Here is a 20,493-nt window from a genome sequence, read left to right as displayed (position 1 = left end):
TGACTACTCCTGACTATCTCCCAACCTCGTGGCCTAGACAGGCAGGCAGGCAGACAGACAGACAGAATCTGCCTTCTCTATTTCTGTCTGCCCTTTACTGTCCTTATATTTGTCACATTCAGATTACCCAAGAGAAAGAATCTTCTTAGAAAGCATTTCTTGGGGATAGTGTCCCTGTTGGGAAAAATTCTGCCAAACCGCTTTATAAATTACTAATCAAAGCATAGGTGCCAAAATGGTCTAATCTAATCTGTTGTGGACAAGATGGTAGAGTAACATGGCCTGTACCTAAAGGACTCTCATCTGAAGGCTGTAAGCCCCCATCACTCTTAGGGTACTGCCTGGTACAAGAGAGCTGTAATATTTTGCTCATCTTTCCCCCTGCCTAAAGTACAGGTACCCTATCACTGAGGATGCCATCAACCTGAACACCCATCGTGAAAGGCTCTTCATCATCTTTCCTACTCAAAGGAAATTTGTCTTTTCCTTGTCTGTATATTTCGAAAAGCATACCAACTTATTAGAAATAAATCTGTATCTATCTTTTTCGAATAGATATATAGATTCAAATAGTTTTTTGTTGTTGTTTAGGAGAACTCATCCAGATTCATTCTTTGCACCTCAGTTTTTCATCTGTTGGGGTGTTTGTTTGAGACAGGATCTCACTCGTCATCCAGGCCATAGTGCAGTGGTACGATCATGGCTCACTACACCCTTGACCTCCCAGGCTCAAGCAGTCCTCCCACCTTGACTCTCGAGTAACTGAGACTGTAGGGACGTGCTACCACACCAGGCTAATTTTTGTAGGGATGGGGTTTTGCCATGTTGCCCAAGCTGGTTTCAAACTCCTGGGCTCAAGCTACCCATCCACTTTGTCCTCCCAAAGTGTTGGGATTACAGGCATAAGCCACAGTGCCTGAACTTGTTTTTTTTGTTTGTTTTTTAAATGGTGATAAAATAGCTCATCATCATAGTATTATTGTGAGGATAGATGAAATGATAAATGTAAAATACTTGATACAGCATCTAGCATATTACAAATGCTTTATAAGTGGTTGCTGCAGTTGTTTTTACTGACTGAGACTTGGACATAATCTCATTAAAAGTAATCAGTGTTAACAATACTCATTTAAAGATACCCTACTTGTTTCAGTTTCCAAGGTATCTGTTAAGTGTCTCCATTAGAAAATATACAAATCTAAGCAAGTATTTTTATGTCTGTTTGTTTTAGATGAAACACAGTGGGATTTTTTGAAGGTCTGTTTTATAAAATACTTAGCATATTCTCTGTGTTTGGTAGTTGGTTTAGTCCTACCTTGTAGTTTTAAGAGAAGAATAGGAAATGCTCCTACCCATCCTCTAGCACCACAACTGTCTGTGACCACCTGGCATTACTGTTACCTTTCCAGGAACTCCACATCTACACTACCTCCATGGCAGTATTGTTACTTCTGGATTCCTAAACTTCAGTTTTCTGGATATCCAGAACAACTCCTCATATGCAGTATAGCAATGTTTTATTCCAGCTCTGAAAGACACTTCTGATGTTTTCTCATAACTCCAGACAATTATTCTTGTTTACATTTTCTAGGTTTGAAGAAAAGGCCCAAATGGATCCCCTTAGTGCTCTGAAATATTTACAAAATGATCTTTATATAACTGTGGATCATTCAGACCCAGAAGAAACAAAAGAGGTAAACAAAGTTGGTAATAAACTTCAGAAATTGAGTATTTTTAAAATACCTTACTAACTTATATTTAATGATTTTGCTCTTGAGTGTTTAATGGAAAATAAAGAAAATATGATGATATCAGTAATCTTTAAAATGTCACAGAGAAAATGAAATAAAAAATTGAATAGGCATGTTTTCCTTTGATAAGATTCCAGTCACCAAAAACTTGTGGTCCATTCAGAAAAGTATTATCAGTTATAAAGTTTTAACTTAGTTTTGTGTTTTGGGAGGCAAATAGAAATTTTTACTTTGTCCATAGTCCCATGATTATTTTACATAAGGATTATGTAATGGTTCAATGTAAATTTTTCTGTTGATAGTCAAGATTCCCCAAGAGAGGAAAGAAAACCCCTGTTGCTTAGGGAGAAAATGAAGAGAGGTTGGTGGGACTTAGAATCCTTGGTTCCTTAATATTTAGTTATGTAAATGTTGTAGCAGTATAGTTTGTCTATAGGCTGCTAATTTCATTCATCACTAGTTGCTAAGCTTGAGAAATCAGTTAGCCAATTATTACTTTTCAGTTTTTTTTGTTACCTAGCATTGGGATAGAAATAACTGTTTCTAAAGATTCCATATCCTCAAGGACATGTTTGCTTATCCATGGTGTGTGAATATGCCTGCAATGATTTTTGTGGTTTTATAAGCTCTCTTTCCACTAATATCTGAGATTCTTTTTGTCATTTTTTTTTTCCTTTTGCCAGCCATCATTGTTGATCTAGCAACATCTGAACGGCAGTGTATTGGCTTCCACTCAAAGAATTCGTATTGATTATCTGTAGTTCTGATTCTTAGGTCTCTTTCCCTGTTAGCTGCTGCCTTGCTTTGGGTTTGTAATAGCAGTATCAAACTGTGCCCAGCACACTTCAGCATTGACACAGGTGTCAGATTTAATGTTGAATCACTTTCAGGCTCCAGGTTCATTGTACTTTCAAGCAATAGAGCCTGCGTGTCTTCAGCACCATAGCAGAGAGATACTCTTTCAAAGTTTCGTACTATAAAATTAAGTCCTAAGTCTCTCAATATTGATTACAGTCCTTCAGTAGGTAGAAAATCTGCAGAACGTACTTTAGAACTCCCTTGAAAGGGGGCCAGTTAATTGTCTTTCCTTGAGTCTTCAGTCGATCCATAATACTAGAGGAAGTAGGAGAAATAATTGTAGTTTTGCCAAGTGGCAGAATATGTTTGGTTTAATCTGTTCCCACTTATAACTGTACTTAGTTCTGAAGATTCCATTAATGTTAATGTTAGGCCATGCATTTAGAGTTGTGCATAGATTTCCTTGTGTTTTCTCCATATTCTATGTAAAATGGCTGTAACTGGGAGAAATTATTTTTTCCTTATTTTTTGAAACCAAAACACAATATTTCAAAGTAAATAATTTCAGCTGTGTGAGCTGCAAGTAGGCCAAAGAAAACAAGACAGTTTGTTCTTAAAGTTAAACTAATGGGGAAAAAACAGGACAGGAGGTATCTCAAGTTCATTTGAGCCATTTAAAAAATTTTGGTAGCTGGATTCTGTTTTTCTTCTTTTTATAACAGCAACAGCTTATGATTTTGTGTACCACCAGCTTCTATTCCATTTCATAAAAGCTTAGTCTAGCAAGAGTTGATTAACTCTACTAGAAGTTAGAAAGAAATGGTCGTGTGTGTGTGTGTGTGTAGTTAAAAATCACCTTAGACACTTTTTAAAACAATGTCCTCACCCTAAGATTCTCCTCTGTCACTCTTAAAGAACAGAAAATAGAAAACATTTCTGACATTGAGAATTACTGGTCTGTAATAATATTTTGTTTAAAAATGTGTGAACAAATATAACGTTTAAAACGTTTTGTATCCAACAGTTTGTTTGAGGGAAAGAAATCCCCTGGTGACAGTTCACTGTATACTTACAGTATTTGTCAGTAAGACATGTAGATCTTCACTTTCATTGTGAAGAAGGGCCTTACTGCTCTTCATTTCCTATAGTAACTTGTTTTTGTTCTGTTTGTATGTTTTACAAAAATGTCATGTTTTAAATGACTTTCTCATTTAAGTCTCAAAACACAAAAAGTGTTTTTAGATTTTTTTTTTTCACAGTTGTTAATCGTCATCATTGTGCCTGTTGTCAGGACAGTGATAGCTGACTATCAACAATATAACAAAAAAATGTTCTTTGGTTCCTCCAGGCTTGAGAACTTTGGTTCTGAATTGGCAATAAGCCTTATAAAACATGATATTTTTTTCTAGAAAAGGCCCAAGAAAAGGATGTCTGAGTCAGTTATACTACTTTCAGAGAAGATTTCTATAATAGAGGAGAAATGAGAATAAGTTTTCAGCTACGATAACACATTTTGTCTTCATTACATTTCTATGGCGTTTCTGGAGTACTGGTGTCATTCATTGAACAGATGTATATCGATTCCCCATAATAGGTCAGGCTTTCTAGGCAGAGGAGCTATGTCAGCAAGCCAAACAGATCCCTGTCCCGGAGGTGCTTACATCTTAGTAGAGAAAGACAATGAACAATAAACATTAAAGAAACAAATTATATAGAACATTAGAATATAACAAGTATTGGACCAGGTGAGGTGGCTCATGCCTGTAATCCCATCACTATGGGAGGGTAAGGTGGGCAGATCACCTGAGGTCAGGAGTTCAAGACCCGAAAGAATTTAATAAGTGTTATGGAAAAATAAATGTGGGATAAAAAGGGTAAAGGGAGAAGTATAAGGGATGAGAATTGGGCAGTTGCAGTGTAACATAGGATAATCATAATAGGCCTCGTTTAGAAATGAGATTTGCATGAAAACTTGAGAGAGATAATTTGGAGAAAATAATTTCTGACAAAGGGAGGTCTAGAACAAAGATCCCAGGATGGGATCATTCTGACAAGGTTTAATAGAATAGCAAGGAGGCTATGGTGACTGAAGATAGAACCAACAGAATTTTATCCTAGATTACATCTAGGGTTTGAAAGAAATGACTCTAAAATTTTTGGCCTGAAAATCTGGAAGGATAGAATTACTGTCAACTGAAGTGAGAAAGTTCTCGTGGGGGAACCTGATTTGTGGGGACTCCTGGCTGGCATTCAGGAGTTTAATTTTGAAACTGTTTAGTTTGAGACATCTATGAGACAGCCAACTTAAGATGTTGAGGTGACTGTTGGATATTTGATTCCAGAGTTTGGAAGAGAGGTCTGTAATATCACTTGGTATGTGTTAAAATCCTTAGGATTACCATTCCATTTATTTAATCAGATGGTTTAGATAATAGTTTTCTCTTTATCCTGTATGTGGAGCCAATAACATTTATTTTTCACCTTAGGAGTTAGAAAAGAGGAGCAAATTCAACCCCAAATAGGTAGAAAATAAAAAAATTCATGAACTAGGAAACAGTGGAGAAATTTTAAAAGTGAAAAGTTGGCCTTGTGAAAAGGTAAATAAATTGATAGGCCCCAAACAAGACCTACCAAGTCTATTAGTCTCTTCTCACACTGTTATAAAGAGCTAATTGAGACTGGGTAATTTATGAAGAAAAGAGGTTTAATTGACTCATAGTTCTGTAGGCTTAACAGGAAGCATGACTGGGAGGTCTCAGTAAACTTACAAGGAAGCATGCACCTTTTTCACATGATGGCAGAAGAAAGAGTGAGAATGAGCGGGGAAGTGCCACGCATGTTTAAACCATCAGATAGCAGGAGAGCTCACTATCACAAGAACAGCAAGGGGGATATTGGCCCCTGTGATCCAGTCACCTCTCACCAAACCCCTCCCCCAATTCAACATGAGATTTGGGTGGGGACACAAGTCCAAACCATGTCACCAAGGAAAAAAAGTGAAAACAAACTACCAACATCACAAATGAAAAGAGGAAATCAGTATAGAGCCTAATATTAAAGGTAAAGTAGGTATGAACAACTTCATCAACAAATTCAGCAACTTGATGAATTGACACATTCCTTAAAAGACACAGTTTACCAAAACTGACAAAGAAGAAATAGAAAATCTTAAGGTACTTCATATGTACTATAGAGATTGAACTTGTAATCAAAAATTTTCTAACAAAAAACCTCTAGGTCTATAATAATAAATTCTATCAACCATTTAATGGAGGAAGAAAAAAATACCAATTTTACATAGACTCTCAGAAATTAGAGGAAGGCAATACTTCTTAAATCTTTTTATAAAGCCAGGTTAACTCTGATATAAAATCCCAACAGAAGCCAGGTATGGTGGCTCACACTTTGTAATCCCAGCATTTTGGGAAGCTTAGGGATGGATCACCTGAGCCCACAAGTTTGAGACTAGGTTAGGCAACATGGCAAAAACCTGTCTCTACAAAAACAAACAAAAAATTAGCTGGGTGTGGTGGTGCATACCTGTAGACCTAGCTCCTCTGGAGGCTGAGGTGGGAGGATCACCTGAGTTCAGGGAGGCTGTGATTGTGCCTCTACACTCTGAACCTTGGTGACAGAGAGGGATCCTATCTCAAATAGAATCAAATAAAATCCCAAGAGAGACATTGCAAGCAAAGAAAATCATAGACTAATATTTTTTATAAACATAAATGTAAAATTCTTAGGAAAATTTTACTTAATTAGCAATATATTAAAAGGTTAGTGTACTATGACTAAGTGATAGTTTATTCTAGGAATATATAGCTAGTTTAACATTTGGAAAAAATTCAGTGTAATTCACCATGTTAACAGAATGAAGAAGGAAAATCATAGATCATCTTAGTAAGTGAAGAAAAGCATTTAACAAAATTCAGACTCAATTCATAATAAAAATTCTTAGCAAAGTAGGAATAAAAAAAACCTTGAATCTAAATTCCTAACGGACACCTTTGAAAAACACATAGCTAGGACTATACTTAATTGTTAAACATTAAACGCTTTTCCCTAAGATTGTGACAAGGAAATCATGTATATTGTCAGCTCCTCTATTCAACCTTGTACTAGAAGTCCTAGCTAGTATAATTTTTTTTTTTAAAAAAAAGCATATAGATTGGATAGGAGAAAGTAAATTTGTTTGCATTTGTAGGTAACATGATTATGTACATTCTCAAAACCCCACCAGGACAAGTAAATTTAACAAGTTACAAAAATATAAGGCCTATAGAAAAAAAAGCAATAATTAGCAATTATTTTTATATTAGCAGTGAACAATTAGAAAATGAAAAGCATACTGTTTATATTAGCATCAGAAATACCAAATGGGTAGGATGAGTCTATTGTAAGAAATTAAAGAAGACCTTGATAAATGGAGATACATATCATGTTTATGGATCAAAACACTAAAAATTGTTTAAAGCTGCCCAATCTCCCCAAATTGGTCTTTATCTTAATGCAGTATAAGTTTCTTTTTGTTGTTGTTGTCATTGAGGAAATAGACAAACTACTCTAAAATTTACATGGAAATGCAAAGGTTTTAGACTAGCCAAAACAATTTTGAAAAAAGAAAAATGGCTGGGTGCGGTGGCTCACGCCTATAATCCCAGCACTTTGGGAGGCCGAGGCGGGCGGATCACGAGATCAAGAGATCGAGATCATCCTGGCCAACATGGTGAAACCCCGTCTCTACTAAAAATACAAAAAAATTAGCTGGGCATGGTGGTGCACACCTGTAGTCCCAGCTACTTGGAAGGCTGAGGCAGGAGAATTGCTTGAACCAGGAGGCGGAGGTTGCAGTGAGCCGAGGTCGTGCCACTGGGCTCCATCCTGATGCCTGGTGACAGACTGAGACTCTGTCTCAAAAAAAAGGGAAAAGAAAAAGTTGGAAGGCTTATGCTACCTGATTTCAGGACTCTGTATAAAGCCACAATAATCAAGACCGTGTGGTACTGGGTTAAGGATAGACATAGATCAGCAGAACAGAAAAGAGTCCAGAAATAGACCCATACATAAGCGGTCCCTTGTTTTTTGACCAGGGTGCCAAGTCCAATGGGGCAAAGAAAGTTTTCAGCAAATGATACTGAATAGCTGTATATTTCAAACCCTTCTCACTGTTTACTGAAACATTAAGATGGATTACAGATCTAAGAATAAAATCCAGAAGAATAAGGCTTTGAGAAGAAAACATAGGAGATTATCTTCACATTGGAATGGGTAAAGATTTCTTGACATGACACAAAAGATAGTAATCATCAAAGAAAAATCTTGATAAATTTGACTTCAAAAAAGTTAAAATTTCTACATATTAAAGGACTATTAGAAACATAAATAGACACGGCCAGGTTCAGTGGCTCACACTGGTCATCCCAGCACTTTAGGAGGCCTAGGAGGAAGGATTGCTTGCTCCCAGGAGTTTGAGACCAGCAACTCTAGCAAAAAATTTTAAAAAATTAAAAATTAGGAAAGAGGATTGCTTGAGCCCAAGAGGTCGAGGCTGCAGTGAGCCAATGGTTATGTCACCACCCTCCCACCTGGGTGACAGAGAAGACCCTGGCTAAATAGATAAATAAATAGACATGCCACAGACTAAACAGTTTTTGCAGTAGATATATCTGACAGAGGACTGATATCCAGACGACGTAAAGAACTTCCATCAGTTTTTAAATTTTTCTTTTTATCCCCCCTTTTCCTAACTCTTGCTTAGATAAATACCTAGGGAAGGTTTGTACAATTTCTGATCTTCGAAGGACCATTAATCAGGGCTTACAAATATTAGTATGATTTAATACTTGAAATGTAAAAGGCTGCAAACATAGATGTGAAATATATTTTGAGGAATTGGTGGTATTAACTGCTCAAGTCTTAGAAAGTGTCAAGTAACTGTGTTGAGGAGTTTGTCTGCTCTAATTCATTCCTTTAACTCGCCTCTTTTCCTACATCCTTGTTCAGGATAAATGTAAATAGTTCTCCAAATTTTTACTTTGTGCCTATTTGTTAAATTGCTAATGTTGCAATAGTTTTGTCTTACTCTATTTCTTCATTGTTCAGTTACATTCTCTGTTTTAAACTAACTTTAACTGGCAGGCTGGAAATCTAACAAAATTTACAACATTATGTCCATTAAAAAAGCCTATTGGGTTTTAACAATATAATTATATATAATTGTAGAATCTCAATCTAAGTTGTAATTTAGGAATGGTCTATACATGCTTTTTTTCTCTGATTTTGAATTACACAGCTGAGACATCAGGTATTTTACAGTGGCTTACATTTATTTTTGAAATGAGAATGCATATATACTAAAAATTTAATGACTGGGCCCAGGGCACCAATCTGTTCATATGTGTTAAATTCTGAAATGACAGTTTTCTTTTTTGTTTTGTTGTGCTGTTGTTTCTTAATAAATACATACTTTAAAACATTTTAAAAATACAATAATTCCAGGATATGGCCCAGTATTTTGGAAAATGTTAATAGCCTGATAAAAAGTCAGTATGTTATTTAATCTGAATATGTTCTTCTTGCCACTATTTGGTGACTTGACCTGTGTCACACACATGCAGAAATACGTAGTTGCTGACAAATGGTCAAAGTTACAGAAGGTTATTTTCCTTCAGTGCACTTAGCCAGCTAATTTGCTTCTTTTGTTTTGTTTTGTTTTTTGTTTTGTTTTGTTTTTTAACAGTTTCAGCTCCTGGCATCAGCTCTCTTCAAATCTGGTTCAGATTTTACAGCTCTAGGTGAGTATTGCAGAATAGTTTATCCATCTAGATGCCCTAGCATCTGGAAGGTTGGATTTTGGTTTCTTTTACATGAAGCATCAGGTGAGATGTTTCAAATAAATAGATGAAATGAAGTTTCAAGGTATCATGGAAAATTTCTAATAACCTATAAAGTTACTTTTAGGTATCGTTTATCAGCTCAGTTTGCAATGAGTCATATACCAATTGCTGTGTTAGTATGTAAACAGATGGCAACAGAAAAACAATCAAAATAAGTTAATTTGTATGGCACTGCTTTGGAATGTAGGCTGTATTACTGATATATACTATGAGATAATACTTGCTGATTAGTTTTTCCTCTCAGTTTGTCCTTTGTGGAATTGTGTGTTGTCAAGAGAATAGTGATGGGGTAGGCAGTATTTTGGGAGCATAGAAGATCGATTATCTCTTTCCTAAAAATGGGAGTTTTGTTATCTTAATTGTTCAATATAACTTCTAGTTGAAACTCAGGTTTTTCTCAAACACTTTAGATATTGTGCATCAGTCTTCACTTAGTAGTACTCTCATTTAGTATTAATGAATTATTAACTAGACTGTAGGCCAGGCACAGTGTAGGCCAGTCATACCTATAACTATAGCATTTTGGGAGGCTGAGGCTGGAGGATCACTTGAGAGTTTGAGCCAACCAGGAGTTCTTGAGCCCAGGAGGTTGAGGTTGCAATGAGCCAAGATCATGCCACTGCACTCCAGCCTTTGGTGACTAGAGAGAAATCCTGTCTTTAAAAAGACAAAAGAAAAATAATACAGGCACGGTCTCACACCTACAATCCCAGCACTTTGGAGCGTGAAGCGAGTGGCCTTGAACCTGAGGTCAGGAGTTCAAAACCAGCCTGGCCAACGTGGTGAAACTCCACCTCTACAAAAATACAAAAATTAGCTGGGCATGATGATGGGACCTGTAATCCCAGCTACTTGGGAGGCTGGGGCGGAAGAATTGCTTGAACCTGGAAGGTGGAGGTTGCAGTGAGCTGAGAACGTGCCATTCTTCTCCTGCCTGGGAGACAGAGCGAGACTCTGTCTGAAAAAAACAAAACGAAAACAAAACCAAGACTATAATAAACTGGGTAGTCTGCAGAACCGTACGCAGACCTTTACTTGGGTGAATTTTCAAGAGCATTTTCATTAGGATAACTTATTCGTAGCTTCATTTTTTTTTTACCAATATAGTAGTCTTTTGAAGTATGGAAATTTCTAGCTTTCCTCTGGTCAATGAAAGCTTATTAATCCCATTGATGTTGGTACTGTTGTTATTTGCCTTAGAGTTGAGCTATAGTATTGAAAATTTCCAATATATATAATGTAAATTCTATTTTTTATATTTGGAATAAAATAACATTTTGGGATATCCATTTAGTTTCTTCATGATTTGACCTTTTATCTCTTAAAAGTAAACTGTACCTCAAAGTAAAAAAGAGTATATATAATTCTGGTGCTTTTCACTGTGATGAAAAAATAGAGGTGTTCTTGAGGTCTTGCCCTTCATTCACAGCGAGTGATGGAGGCTTCTCTACTGATCAAGGCAACTCCAAACCTAAGTTCCAACTCCTGAATATGTAGGATTCCTCAAGACTAGACTAGACTGCTATAAACGTGACTCCAGAAGGTTCTCCTAAGAATTTAGATAATGATTTACCACCGTTCCATACACTTGAATTTAAGTCCCTAGGCTACTAGAAGTCCCAGCCCTGTGATGCTGAGGAACCTAGGTATAAGCATTATTTTGGAAAGTCCATGCCCTTCTGAATTCTAGCATTTGGAACAAATGTTGTGACACCTGAATTGGGTGTCTGGCACATACTCAGTTTGAATGATTGTGTGCATTATTTTTTATGACACCATACCCCAGGCCCATTCTTTTTATTTATGAGTGGGTAGCACTAAGTAAACTCTCTCTAGCTGACTTATTTTTAGCCTTTGGAACAAGAATTTCTTGACTAATTTAAATATGTTAATTATCCCAAAATGTTAATTAGGGTGGTGTCAGCAAATATTTTACCTTCGACTTAACTCCTTTCTTTTGACTCTGTCCTATTCACTGCCAACTAATATGTTTTGTCAGGATTAGTTTATTTTATTTGGATTCTAAACAAACCTCAGATATACTGAGAGAACAATAAAACACAAAAGAGGAAAATACAAGAAGAAAAAAAAATTCCTGTGGGATTTTGTTTCCTGTCTTGTCTGAAGGGAGGTGGTATAGCATAGTAATTAGAAGTTGGAGTGTGGGGTGGTGAAGAATCAGAATCTATTTTAAAAGTGATCTTGAACAAGTTACTTAAACTTCCTAGTTATCAGTTTCTTTATTAAATGGAGGCAGTGGGAGTACTTGCCTCAGATTGCTGAGAGAATTAAATAATTCTGGAAAACACTTAACACAGTAAAGCAGTAAATGCTCCATTCAGGGTACCATTACTATTGACTACCAGGTAGAATGAGTCACGCTTGTAATCTCAACAATTTTGGTGGCCGAGGTGGGATGATCATCTTGAGCCCAAGAGTTCAAGATTAACCTGGGTAACATGGCAGGATCTTGTCTCTCTTTTTTTTTTTTTTTTAAGTCACCTTTGTAATACTGGTGAATTAGGATAAGGAGCAAATTCAGATTGTTTGCTAATTTTAATAATGAGAAATTTGATTTTTACAAACAAGAAGTACTTTTCATAAGGTTTCATGCTTATTTAGAGTTCCTGGTTCTTGTTCTTATTCATTTTCTGTTAGATAATTTTATCTTTATGCCAATTGGAATGAAAATAAAATGGGTTATTTATTGTACCTTTCATTGTATAAATGAGTATTTCATTTTCTAAGCCCCGCAAAAAAAAAAAAAGCCTCAGCCAAACTTTCTGAATGACTCCCTCCAGAAATAATACAACTTATGTTCATCTCCTAGTGAGAATTAAATAAAAGTATTAATATTGTATGTAATATTTTAAAGAATCAGAAAGATGGAAGGTGGCATTGTCTTGGTTTTGGAAAAATGAGTGACTTCAGAGAAAATCTCCAAAAATCTTGATTTTAGAGCTTCTGGTGGCTCTAGGCACTTTTAAGATTGAACTCAGTCACTTTGTTGAGTTAAGAGCTCTGTCTTAGTTCTAGAAAGTATGAATTGAGCAATTAAACTTATTTTCAGCAAGGTATGTGACAAGTAGGAAAAATCTGGTATGTAAAGCATGTTTCCTATTGATTGATTGATTGAGACAGGGTCTTGCTCTAAAGTCCAGGCTAGTATGCAGTGGTGCAATTACAGCTCACTGCAGCCTATACTCCCTGGGCTCAGGCAATCCTCATGCCTCAGCTTCCAGAGTAGCTGGGACTACTCTGGCATGCATAACCACACTGAACTATCTTTTTTTTCTTTTTTAACATTTCTTGTAGAGATGAGATCTCACTGTATTGCCTAGATTTGTCCTTTTTTGGTCCTCACAACTCTTTTTAGAAGTTTACAATCCAAATAGGAAGTTTAGTGTAAGAAATAAGGAGTGTACATTTAAAAATGTGTATGCTAGGAGAAAATTCTTGTGATTTCCCCATTACCACAAATAGGAAAATCCAGCTATGTGTAGGATGTTAAGAGTATATTCCTACACTCGTGGTGGTGTGATTTAAGAAAATCACTTGAGCCCAGGAATTTGAGTCCAGCCTGGGCAACATAGCAAGACCCCATCTCTAAAAACAAAAAAATTATTCCTAACAGGTTACTTTTCTTTTAGAGCAGTCATTGCTTCAGTCACTATACCACTATCACTAGTGGTATAGTGATAGCTAATTAATATTATTGAGCACTTACTTTAGGACCAGGTATTGTTCTAAGTACTTTGCCTGTCTTAACTGGTGATTATCCCCACAGTAACCCTATGAAGTAGGGACTTTGTGATCCTTTTTTGTATATGAAGAAACTAGGGTGCAGAGAGGCTAAGGTAACTTGCCCAGGCATAGGGCTAGCGAATGGCAAAACCAGGATTAAAACCCTGTCAGTATAGCTTCAGAGTACCTTCTCTAAACCTCTTTCTGTGCTACCTCTTACTGAGCTTTACCAGTTTCCACTGTTCAAATGGTTACTTTCTCTTTCCATTTTATGGTGAAAATGAAGTAAGATAAACTTAGTGATGAGGACCATTCATGAGGTTTAGAATCAATGTCACCTTTTTGCCCTGGCAGTGCCATTTAAGTAGTTTTGTTACTGTTGATGAGTTTCCTAGATCCCCACCCCTTTTTGATTTATTTTTAGGAAAAAAAAAACAAAAAACATTGATTACATATAAAGCTTAAGATTCTCCCTAAACAACTTTCCTCAGTCTCTTTTACCCTCAAGTATAATCCCTCGTATGTGATACATCTTTACACACACACACACACACACACACACTCGCAGTTGATTCTCATTATTCAAAGTAGAGTACAGAGTTAGGTTTTTACAAGCCTCTGGTCACATATTATCCACTGATCAATTTGTAACCACATGTTATGTGTGTTTTTGTTTAAAGATTCCTCATTTAATATATATTGTTGATTCACTGACATTAAGCTCATGGTCAACATCACTCTAACTCATACCTGAACCAAGCTTATCTAATGTGCCTATTTTCTGAATAAGGCCTTTTTTGCACATAAGAATGCTAGACAGCACTTTGGCATTACATTTGGGGGCCATTTTAAACAGTGAAGCCACCAAAAACACAAAAATGTGGCAAATGTTGTGCCAAACAGATGGCGAAAGGACTGTTGTGGATAGTAAGAGCTGAAACAAGAAGCAGCAGAGATCACAAAGTTCAGCCTCAGCTGGGGACTTGTGCATATGGTGGCCAGCTGGGGACTTGTGCAAATATTTTGCCACTTTGCACATGTGTGCAATGACCACAGAAATAACACAATTATTGGTTTGGGGGTTACAAATGAGTTTTAGCAAACAGGCAAATTCACAAATATGGAATCTGTAAATGATCAAGATCAACTGTATATAATATGCACAGACAACCCCATATAAATATAGAGGTTTGTATGTGCTTTATTAATTTATTATATAATATAAAAACATATTCTGCAGCATAATTTTTTAAAGTAAATGATGTGGCTTGTAGACATTTTTACGAAGCTACACTACATCAGTTTTATTCTTACAGAGTGATACATAATTATTCATGATAGGAATCTGCCATAATTTATTCATTCATCTAATGATAGTGTAAATTTAAATATCCTCATAGGTAAATAGTAAATAAAAATAAAAGATGTGCCTTTGAGAGTTAAATGAGCTTAGTGCATTGCCCTACAAGTTAAGAACTTAATGACTATGAGTTAATAGAAATAAATAAAGGGCTTTGGAGTCAGACAGACACAGTTTCACATTCCATCTCTTCCCTCCCTAGCTGTGAGACTTTATTGAATTATTGAATCTTTCTGTGTAAAAGAGGTAGATGAATAACAAAAATAGTAATAACTTTAAGATTATTGAATGTAAGTTGTCTCATCTGAAAGTGGAGATTATACTACTTCATTGTTTCTGTGACAAGGAAATGTAATCATACCTAAAGTACGGAGCACATAGGAACTGAGTGTTTTCTTCCCTCTTAAGTAATTTGATCTCCAGAAGATGGCATTACTTCATTACAGTAGCATTACAGAGTCAATATCTTCTTTTAAAAATGTAACACGATTGTATTTTTACAAATTCAGAACATAAAAGAAGACTAAACCATTTTATTGCAGTGCTTTAGACTATACTTTCAGTGAGGTATATTCTAAAAACAATAAAAGCAAAGAAATCTTGAGTTTTTCTTGGTAGTAGTACATACGTAGCAAATCTAGAACTTGTATATATTTTAAGTTGAGCAAATGAGTAAATATTCTGATATTGCTGGGAGTCAGGGTTTTCTTGGTGGAAGAAAGGAGATATGGAATGGGATATGAGGAGGAAGAATCCTCTGAGGTTTTAAGAAATTAGAGTTAACAGTAAAAGCATGAAATATAATCTAAAAAACATGTATGCATATAATAGGCTATATGCATAGGCCTAGAAACAGTGACACCTTGACAATTAGCACAGCTGTTCTTGGTTTTTAAATAACATTCACAGCTGAAAGGAATTAGGACTCCAGAGCTGTGTAAAGATTAATTTGGATATATACCAGAAAGTAAGGAGGTACCCCAAAATTAATGGGTACACTTGAAAAAGACACAGAAACCAGCTCAAAAAGGCTCTCAGTGGTCAAATGTGGGACAGTATGAGTGTCAGAATGAATTGTGACAGTAATGAATATAACATACTGAACAAGAAAAGAATCCCTGAGTACCTAATAATGTGAACAAATAAGTAGAATGGGAGGAGCGGAAAAAGCTCTTCTTTACAATAGACTGTCAACAACTGTAGAAGGAATTGTAGAGTTAGAAAATCACCATCATATAACTAATAATTGTTTTAGCAAGAATCATCAGTGACTGCTAAATTATTGGGTACAGGGCTGTTGGAGAAGAGGATATAGTTTATTAATTAAAAAGGTAGAAAAGAACACCTTTACCTTGGAGAAATTTGGCATATACCAACTTAACCAGACGATCAAAGTTAATATCATCAGTATTGGGATAAACTGATACCCCATGCCTTCTGAGATGATACACTGAGGACACACAGTATCACGTGTATAGTATTCTTGCCAAAACTGCATAAACTGAATCTGATGATCAAGAAACAGGCAACCCAAATTTAACACATTCTATTCATAAATGTTCTGTAGTCTTCAAAAATATCAGTGTCATAAAAGACAGAGGCTGAGGAACCATTTCAGACTCAAGAGACTTGGAAAAATGCATTGTGTGATCTTAGATTGGATTTTAGATTAGTAGGAAACATGACTGTAAAAAAGTGACTGAAAAATGGTACTATTGGGACATTGGTGTTAAATTTCATGAATTTAATATATATTAGTTATGTAAGTGAATGTTCTTGTTCTTAGCTGAAATCAGTTTGAGCATGTAGGGGCCAAAGGTGACTACAACTTACTCCCAGATAGTTCCACAAAAAGATTTTCAGTGGGGTGTACACACGAGAGAGAGAGAGAGAGAGAGAGAGAGAGAGAGAGAGAGAGAGAGAGAACGAGAGAACGAGAACATATTTGGTGAAACTAATGGTGAACCTAAGTGAAGGCAGTATGGGGTGTTCATTGCACGATTCTTGAAACCTTTCTTTGGGTTTGAAATTTTTCAAAATAAAAAGTTGAAAAATGAAGCAATTTGGAAATTTTTTTTTAAAGCATAAAATAGAAAAGACTCTAATCTCACTGTCAGAGATAACCTTTGTTAATATTTTGGAGTATTTCTTTCCATTCACTTCCATGATAGCATAGTGGGCTTTGTTAAACTCAAGCTCATCTCAAATAAACATTTACCCTCAAACTTAAAACAATATATTTTTTAAAATAAAAAGGAATGTGCTGTTCTTGAGGTATTGTTTATGTTCCTTCCAGGAAACTGGTATCCTTGGCAATGTTATGGTCTATTCCTGTTCTTTTACAAGATTAAAACAGATTGGACCTAAAATTGTATTCTAAGTTGAATGGAAATAAGTCTGGTTTGAAGTCGCCTTCACTGAACACCATGGCATGTGTAACTCTTTATGGCTTTGTTTCTATTTCTCACAGCACTCAGCAGGGCTCTCATGCCTCCGCCATTTCAGGAATAGGGGAAATCATTTATTTTATCACTTAAATATCTCCGTTGTATTTAAGAAATCTGAAGCAGCTGAGATAAATATACCAACTGATGAAGACAGCATCTCACTGAATGTTCCTTTAGCTGGAGTAAACTTAATTGAATGTTTTTTAGAGGTTACAGGGGAAAATCCTTTAGATTAACAGTCCCTACCTTTTAAAAATGCCATACATATGTTTTCTAATATTTACTAGGATAAAAGTAGTTCATTGCCCTATCCTCACATAATGTGTGCCTAGTAAGAGGTATGGTGTTTATTATGTGCAGGTACCATTTTACATATTGTACATGTATCTCTTTCCCTCAGTCATCTCTGTTATCACTCAGTTCTCGGAGACTACTTCCAGCTGTCTCTGAGACATTAATGATTTTAGACTAATTTCTAGAGATCCCTTTCATTTTGATTTTATTATATTTTTATTACCAAAAAAAAATTTAGTGGTTCAGAAGCATTAACAAGTAGAAAAGACAAGTGGAATTTTCTCAGTGGACTTGCAGAGGAACAACCTTGTAAGGAAGAGAAGAGAAATCAATATCATTTAGTGACTGAAGTGCCAGTCCTTCTGCTAGTTGTTTTTCATGTAATTGCATTTAATCTGCACAATAACTATATGAAGTAAATACTATTATCACATATGTACAGCTGAGGAAACAAAGTCTGAAAGCCAGAAAGTCTGACGAATTTACCCTAAGATCATACCATAGCCAAGTAGTAGAACTGGGGTCAGATCAGTAGTTTCTGTCTGGTTTTGAAGCCTGATTTGCTTTATCCATTATAAAGTACATTACTGCTAGTCTCAACTAGTTTTTCTGTTACATGTTTTAAACACAATGGATGTTTCTTTGTATCTTCTTCACCAGGCTTTTCTGATGTGGATCACACCTATGCTCAAAGAACTCAGCTCTTTGACACCTTAGTAAATTTCTTTCCTGACAGCATGACTCCTCCTAAAGGCAACCTGGTAGACCTCATTACACTGTAACTGAAGAGTCACTGGACACAGAAATGGAAAAACAGGAGTCGAATTTCCGTCTTTTGGATTGCAGCTCCATTGACTGACAATAAAGCTGCAGTGATTGAGGACTGCACCAGAGTTCTGAAGGGATCTTAACCATCACAGGTTTTTACCCTTTTCCTTCATACCTGACCTCAACCCCACTCTCTTCATCCTGTTCCTAAATTAGGCTAATAAAGTGAAATTGGTATACTTTCCAGTTAAATATATATATTTTTTCTTATGTTATCTTTTAAGAATTAATGAGTATAAAAGGAAAATTAGGCAGTTTACCCTTTTCAGAATTTTCTTTCCTTTTTTTTTTAATTGGGGAAATAAGCACTATTAACAGATTCAGCACTACAAGTATTTTGAATGTTGTTGCTGTTGGTCATTTGGCCTGCCTTCTCATCCCTTCCCACTTCACTTCACCTCCCGTCACACAACTGCGTATAAGTGGTGTCACTTGTTTACCTCTTTACTTTATTCTTAACAAGTGTATAGTTCTCTAGGACAGGTGATGTATGTTAAGGTGATATCTGTGTCTGTGCTGACTTGTATTGTGTTATGTTAAACAGTAGGCAGAATTGAGGGCTCAAGTTTGCACTCTTGGCCATAGTACTAAAAATGAAACCTGAGATTGACCCAAGCACCTATCTGAGATTGGTATATAATATTTCTATAATGATATTTTATAGTAGATATTTCAATAGCATCTGACTTTGAGTCACAGAAACCTTAAACCGAGGAGACTATAGTTCAGAACCTTTAAGAGCCATTCTAAAAATGATGAGCAGGAAGGATCTGGTAGTGAATATGTTCATTGATATCTTCATAGCAATTTTAGGAGAAAATTACTCTTTCATCCAGAAGATCTCTGCAGAACCAGGGCTCCCGTTTCTCTTTGTGCTATCTCTTTGTAGTGTTTTCATTTGAGAGAGGAGGCTGTTTCCAGAGCTCTGCTTTTATTTATTTTTATACACATTGTCTCTCTCTGTCTGCTTGTGGATATTGATATTTTTAAGAGAAATTATTTGTGGTTGTTCAGTGGCATACAACGGACAGGCATTTCACTAAGCATATAGACCAGACTTTGTGAATAGTTCAAATATTTTTTAATTATAAAGAACGGTATGGCAGATGGACTTTTCCCTGAGTCAGTTTTTCTGTGAGAGATAGAGGTACATATCTTCTGATGAGGTGCTGTGGAATGCAGCGTGGGGAACCTACATCTGGCTAGTGCTTACATTTGCTCGAAAAGCGTGTTGTATGAAGCTGATCCCCACCGTGCTAAAGCAGACTTGTAATAAGAAGTGTCAGTTGATCCAGTGGCTCATAAGAGTGAACAACTTTATGGAATCAAGTATGTCCCTGAGTAGCAAGATTAGGCTTCACCAAAGAAAGAAGAAATTAACCTGCACTATCAGAAAGTGTCATGTATAGGAAAGAAACATTGAGATCCCACTTTATTTTGTCTTTAATACATGGTTTTGCTGCTTTGGGGGATGAATAGAAATATATTTTTGCTAGTTCTAGGCTTGAGTTATGAGTTCCGTGGCTTTCTTGGCATCCCAAAGCAGTCAACAGTGATTTCTTAAGCAATTTGATCTGTACCTTTACTTGTGAAAGGTATGCTACGTAATTCAGCACCTACCAACTTGTGTAGCTGCTGAATAACCAAGTGACTGTCCAGTCATGTAAATACGGTTTACTTACATACTTTTATGGTTTCATAAAACAATTCCCCTGAGTGACATAAGAACATAAAATAGTAATATCACTAGCATAGCCTGTTGAATTTTTTGTGGAGACAGGTACAAGTCAGAATATTGACAAGGAAGAACTTGAATTTGCTAAGACTTCCTAAATTTAAAAGCTCTAGTTTTGCTTAGTATGATTAAGCAAGTGAAAGTCCTTGCCCTCCACCATTTATTTTTACAGTGCTTCTTTGTAATTTTTTTCATCAGTTCCTCAGTTGTTGTTTGGAGGAAATGAAGTTCTTGACCTCAATAATTTTATTTTATTTTTTCCCTAATTGCTTCCCTACTAGTTTTTTGGAAAACATGTTTGTTTTAATTTCATCTTTCCTCACTTTATTTAGGTTCAATTTTTCCCTCTTCATTTCTGGAATTTTTTGCTCACCACCATGCTTAAATGGGGTTGAATCATAGCAAGCCATTTTCTCTTGCCAAAGTGAGAGGAGATAATTGGAAAGTCAGACTCTGTACTGTGGGGCTTTAATGGGAGCACTGCTGGAAGTGATTGCAGAGAATATAGTGCTTCATATATCCCTGACCAAGACTGACATGTTGCTCACAACGTGTCACAATTTAGTGAGGAGCCAGATGTATTTCCAAGAATTCCAGCATATCTTATAATTTAAATAATTGAATTTGGTATTTAGGTACA

General features: G+C 36.0%; 1 protein-coding gene across 20 annotated transcripts in view; it reads left to right on the top strand.

Annotated features, from left to right (window-relative positions):
• MKLN1 (muskelin 1) overlaps positions 1-18,310 on the top strand; it is a 414,912-nt gene extending 396,602 nt beyond the window's left edge. For 18 of the 20 annotated variants that reach the window (XM_009003056.5, XM_078343745.1, XM_078343736.1 and 15 more), the window contains 3 exons: positions 1,592-1,694; positions 9,289-9,343; positions 17,951-18,310. In XM_009003056.5, coding sequence (XP_009001304.1) covers positions 1,592-1,694; positions 9,289-9,343; positions 17,951-18,072 — 280 coding nt within the window. In that variant the 3' untranslated portion in view covers positions 18,073-18,310. The remainder of the gene's footprint in view (positions 1-1,591; positions 1,695-9,288; positions 9,344-17,950) is intronic. The other 2 variants (XM_054237867.2, XM_054237866.2) reach the window with 1 other exon arrangement.
• Positions 18,311-20,493: the final 2,183 nt, after the last annotated feature.

This window comes from Callithrix jacchus, chromosome 11 (genome assembly GCF_049354715.1).
Source record: "Callithrix jacchus isolate 240 chromosome 11, calJac240_pri, whole genome shotgun sequence".
NCBI classification, from domain to species: Eukaryota; Metazoa; Chordata; class Mammalia; order Primates; family Cebidae; genus Callithrix; species Callithrix jacchus.
This window is presented reverse-complemented; position numbering and strand designations above follow the sequence as displayed.